General features: G+C 41.3%; 1 protein-coding gene across 1 annotated transcript; it reads right to left on the bottom strand.

Moving 5' to 3' along the window:
• Positions 1-332: 332 nt before the first annotated feature.
• LOC121048444 lies at positions 333-5813 on the bottom strand. The gene is made up of 4 exons (XM_042291496.1): positions 5794-5813; positions 4912-5654; positions 726-925; positions 333-500 (listed from the first exon to the last, which is right to left on the bottom strand). The coding sequence occupies exons 1-4, from the start codon at positions 5811-5813 to the stop codon at positions 333-335; spliced, it is 1131 nt and encodes a 376-aa protein (XP_042147430.1).
• Positions 5814-6017: the final 204 nt, after the last annotated feature.

Below are 6017 nucleotides of genomic sequence, written 5' to 3'. Positions count from 1 at the left end.
TATTGAGATTCCGCGTGGGGATCTTTTTTATGACTGAGGACAGCTTGTAGTACTGCATGTTCTTCGGCCGACTCAAGGGTCATTGTATTAGTAAGGGGCATAGTTTTGGCGTAGGTGAGTGGAGCCATCTTTTATACTGAGAAACACTGAAGTTGTAGCTGTCTTCGTGGGTCCTGGCAGCATCGGTGTAACCGATGGAGTGGGTTGAGGCTTGCTGAGGTGCGTCAATTTCCTGTTTATGTTGTCGGGCGTAGTGTTGCCTGCATTCTCAATTTTTTTCTGGGTTCATATTTATGAATAGCGAATTTTGAGTGAAAGATTTTTATTAGTTTCTATGTAGGTTTAAGAGGTGGGGTGGTGTGGGCAGTGACTAGTGGGATGCCGAGGTGCGGGGCGATGGCCCTGTTTTCGGAGGTGTCTTGAAGCCTGGCTATATGTATTTCACGTTGTTGAGTGAGGACTTCCTCAAGACTTGTGAGGTAGATGCATTTGCCCTGTTCCTGAAATCGGGGAAGCAGTTATGTTTTCCCGCCTTCCGGAAGAGCTTTGATTTTTGCTGTCTTTGGTAGGCCAATGAAGCCCGGTGGGCCTCACTGAAGAGGGTGCTGAATTTGGAAGAACGTACACCTTTCAGGTGATAGAATCGGGCGGAGAATGCCACTTTCGCGGCAAGAACTCCTGTGACGAGGGATATGGCCGATAATTTTTTCCCGGTCCCTGCCTACCTGTGGGCAATACAGTGAATTAGATGAGTACCTTGTGTTCATTCTTTGTAGAACCTTTGATCCAGTCGGTGACGTTGGTGGGTTGATAGCGGAAGTGACCCCTAGGACCTTTGTGCCTGGATCTTTCTTGATAACATCCCCTGCAAATTGCAGGTTGATATTGAGGTCTTCGTAGCATTTGCCAAATACTGTGTGATATTCTTAGAAAGGAAAGTGTCTTATTTGACTTAAGTGAGTGTGAATTGCAGTGAGGGCTGCCTGTAGGGCGTGTGATCGCTGTCCAGAGTCGCCTTTGGGTGTCCAAATGGTAATGTCGTCCGCACAGGCCGTTGCATTGAGGCTGCCCAGCGGCCAAACACATAATTCGTGGCAGGTAGGTAAAACGCAGACAAGTACACGTTACCCCAAAATGTAACTAGATACCATTACTCGTTAGTAGTTGAAGAAGTTACTAAATACGTTACTCGTTACTGATTCTCAAAAGCAACGCGTTACGTTACCTTCAAAGTAACAAGTGACTTTTCTCGCTACTTTGACTTCATAGTTTATTGTCTTCTTTTTAGTAGTCGTTGCCCTTAAGCAGTAGCTGCCTCTGGAAGTTTTTATCAATTATGTTCTCTGCCTGCTTGAGAACACATCTCCGTCGATGCTGAAGAGTCGTTCTACTCACGCGCTAGAAAGAACGGCTATGTTGTGGTCCAGGAACAGCTGGTGAATCTGGGATTCCTCTTACTCTTTTGTGCTTTTTGCTTCTAAAGTTCCAAGTTGCAATCGGTTCTGTGTCTTCCCGTGTTGACAACCTTAGGGTTTACATTCGGTCTGTACACGATTCCAGAAGGTTCAACCAACGAGCCTTATTGTGTTCGCTGGGTGAAGGACTCCCAGCTGTAGAACTCGACTGACGTGCTCAGTAATTAACGTTGCTATGCTTTCGTACTGTTTAGTAGTTTTTCTGGGTTGCCCATCTGCCTTTGTCGAAATGAAGGAATGCTCACATAAGAATTTAAACAAGGCTGTATAAACGGTGTTGTACACGTTCCTCCTCAAAAGTAACGAAATATTGTTACTCGTTACATGACTTTCGAAGTAACTAAGTACGTTGCCTCGTTCCTTTTCTAAAAAAAGGTAACAACATAAGTTACTCGTTACCGGAAATAGTAAATATCTGGAAGTAACTTTTTACAAGTAACGCGTTACATACATGTCTGGTGAAACGTCAGTTTTTGTCTCGGCCACTTCAACGGTCAATATTTATTTTATTTATTTATTTATTTATTTATAAATACTGTTAACCCTTGTCAGGGTCATTACAGAGAGGGAAAAACAACAAAACACATTACCTAACATCTTTCACAACAATAGTACACGTCAAGTAGGCTCTCAAATTCACGAACATTTTCCCTGTCAACAATATAACTAGGCAATGTATTCCAGGATTCAATCACATCAGGAAAAAATGAGTATCGAAAAACATCAACACGGGCATTGAACGGCTCAATGGCTAAGTTGTGATTTAATCGGTCACTTCGTTTACATGGTAGTTTTACATAGCTGTCCTTGTTAATCTTAATTTGTCCATGGATGAGTTGAAAAAACAATATCAGTCGATGTTTTTGTCTCCTTGTCTCCAGTAGCTCTAAGTCGCATGAGTCTAACATTGATGTAACCGAATCTGTCCATTTATATTTAGCACAAACGAAGCGCACAGCTAATCTTTGAATTCTTTCTAATTTGGACTTCAAGACTTTCTGATGTGGACTCCAGACAGCCGATGCATATTCTAGAACTGACCTCACGAATGTTTTGTAGGCAATTAACTTAACGTTCTTTGTTGCGTTGTGCAATTTTTTCCTTAAGAAGTACAATTTCTTTGAAGCCTTAGAGCACACGTTTTCCACATGTTTTCGCCAGTTTAGATCATGGGTTATTGTCACTCCTAAATATTTAAAACTATTTACATTGTTCAAAAAGTTATTTCCAATGTTATACCTAAAACAAAGTGCACTCTTTTTTTTAGTTATATGAGTAAATGTGGATTTAGTATAGTTAATTTCCATGTCCCACTTTTCACACCACATGTTCAAAGCCTGAAGGCTACGATTGATTTTAATTTGCTCATTCACATTTGTGACTACCGAATAAAGTAAACAATCGTCGGCAAAAAGCTTCATTTCTACGCCTGGCTCTACAATGCTAGCAATATCGTTGATGTACAACAAAAATAATAAGGGTCCCAACACAGATCCTTGTGGGACACCAGAAAACACCTCCAGCGAACAAGACATACAATCGTCAACACGCACCACCTGCCTGCGATTGATCAAATAAGCCTCAATCCATTCTAATATTGTAGAGCTAATACCGATTTGTCGAAGTTTGAAGAGTAGTTTATTATGAGAAACCTTATCAAAAGCTTTTGCGAAGTCTATACAAATAACATCTATCTGCCTCTGGTCGTTTATTGCTAACGAAAAATCGTGAATAGTTTCGATTAGCTGCGTAACAGTGGAAAGATTGCTTCGAAACCCGTGTTGATGCGGGTAAAGCAACTGGTTCTCTTCAAGAAAAATAATAATATGTTTTGCTATATTGTGCTCCAGAAGCTTACATGACACAGAGGTAAGAGACACGGGGCGATAATTATTCACGATTGCTCGGACTCCGCCTTTAAAAATAGGTATTACGATTGCACTACGCCAATCTTGTGGTAGTGAGTGAGTTTGCAAAGATTTCCGAAAGATAGCTTCTAGATAAAATGACACCCACTCGGCATATCGTTGCAAAAATGCCGTCGGTATTTCATCAGGCCCACTAGCCTTCTTTACATCCAACTCTAGCAACTGCTGAAATACGCCCACCCGAGTTATTGAAAAATCTTCCATGCAGCACGGGAATGAATTAAATTGTCCACCGTCATAGCTATTACCATTGTCTTTCGAAAAAACAGACTGAAAAAATTCATTGAAGCAGTCTGCTATTTCCTTCCGTTCTGTAACCATCTTGGTTGCGGTTTGAACATGATCGATGCTTTCTTTCTTCTCACTAAAAAAACGCCAAAATTTTTCTGGCGATGTTTTCAGGAAGTTGCCAAGTCTCCGATTAAAGAACTGTTGCCTGGATTCATTTAATGCGGTTTTCAAATTACGACGGACCTGAGATATCTGGTCTTTACTATCTTTTCTTTTCCGTAATCTATTTATTTTACGCTTCATGTGAATAATCTTACGATTGATCCACGGGTTTTGTTGTTTTGTTTTTTTAAAGCGAGTCGGAATAAATCTGTTTACACAATGATTTATAACTCCTTTAAATCGCCGCCACAGTTCCTCCACGGACTCACAATCGCAGGCAAGCTGGAACTGGCTAAATGAACATTCCAAAAAATCAATTACAGAAGTGTCATCCGCTTGAACATAATCTTTGATTGGAATAGGAACAAAGGGTCGCTTACGATTTCCTATACTATGCAATATGTCCATAGCAATCATCTTGTGATCCGATATTCCTTCTACAACGGAGATTGTGTAATCACCCACTCTCTGGGATATAAACAACAAGTCCAACAGTGACCGGGACTCAGGAGTTACTCTCGTTTCCTCGTTCACAATTTGCCTTAGATTGTGAGAAATCAATATTTCCAACAATATTTCAGCACTGGAAGTCTCCACGTGCCCCGGGGACAAAGCTTCCCAATCTATGTGAGGTAAATTAAAGTCACCGGTCAGTATTAATCTTGTAGTACTTTTCACATGAGCGCACAAGAACAAATTCAACTTATCCAAAAACTCTGGCTGAGTAACAGGTGGCCTGTACACTACACCAACAAGATACACATTGTTCGCAAAAGTAATTCTACACCACACTGTTTCGTTAAGATTGCAATGAACCAACACAGCCGAGACAGAGTTTTTAACTATAATAGCTACACCACCACCACGAGAGTCTCTATCCCATCTGAACATTTGGTAACCAGGAGGAATAATGCAGTTATTAGGCACATCCTTGTTCAACCATGTCTCTGTTAATAACACAACGTGAGGACTTCGTGCTAATAAAAGATATTCTAAGTCTGAAGTTTTATTGGCGATACTGCGCGCGTTAAGTACTAGAAGGCGTAGCTATGCTCCTGTGGGAGTGCCTTGGGAACCAAGACGACTATCTAAAGCTGGAGATGACCGTGTACCACCTGAGGCGTCATTTTGGCGATATTCGTGACATAGGCACCGCTCATTTTGGCCATGGTCCCATACGTAAAACTGGTCGTTTACTTTCAGTTTGTCATGAACCAAGGTGACCCTTTTGCCATTGTTCCTGTCAACTGAAGCGCTTGCCCACAGCTTTTTACGCACTTCCACTATTTCTTTCGGATAATCACTGCTGATCCTAATTTGGCTTCCTTTTAGCTTCCGGCAGTTCCTCAGCACCTGCTCTTTTTCCCTTGAGTCATAAAATCCTAGAATTACAGGCCTAGGACTTCCTGGCTTCTTCTTGCCTAAGCGATGTATCCTTTCTACCGTCTGTACTTGAACTCCTAGCGTTTCCCGAAAGAGCGTGTCTACAACCGCCGCTTTCAAGGTCGACTCAGATTCCCCATTCTCCTCAAGAAGACCGAATACTAAAAGGTTGTTCCGTCGGCTTCGGGTTTCAAACTCAATCAGCTTTTCAGCTTGTTGCCGAACAAGGTTCTCTAGACTGTCTATTCTCCTATTCAAGTCCTTAATTACTTCAACATAATCAGTCAATTTATCAGTCTTTGTGTGCAGTTTTGCAATTTCTTCATTTATAGCGCCCAATTTACAGTCAGACGTCGCCTGATTCTCTATAATCAACTCCAACAGTTCAGTCGTCTTAGGCCCTGGGTTCTGCTCAACGTCACCCGACATAACCAATAACAAAATCATCGACCAGCAATCACGCACTGTAGCATAACTTGAAAACAAGAGATCTCAAATGCTTGCCGTTTGCGCTCTTTCGTTAAAAGTATTCTAACAAAACGTATTTTATTTTATGAAAAATTCAAATTCTATCTTTTACCCGTGCTTGAGTTGAGATGAAAACAGTCATATACATTTCGCGAGATCCCCGCATTGTGTTTTGTTTTTGTCTTGATGGCAAGCGAATGCAGGTCTATATAAAATCCGTTTTTGCTATTATTGTTGTTTCTTTGCCATTTGAAATCTTTGAAACTTTGCGCACGGAAACGTGCCAACGTGACTTGTTTTTGCTGTGGTTTGTTTAAGGTTATTTTTATGTGAATTTGGAGTGCCTTATTGCCTGCGTGCCTTGCGTACA

The sequence above is a fragment of the Ixodes scapularis genome, unplaced genomic scaffold (assembly GCF_016920785.2).
Source record: "Ixodes scapularis isolate PalLabHiFi unplaced genomic scaffold, ASM1692078v2 PGA_scaffold2__306_contigs__length_199485367, whole genome shotgun sequence".
Taxonomy (NCBI): Eukaryota; Metazoa; Arthropoda; class Arachnida; order Ixodida; family Ixodidae; genus Ixodes; species Ixodes scapularis.
Note: the sequence above shows the minus strand (reverse complement) of the source record. Positions and strands in the feature narration are given on the sequence as shown.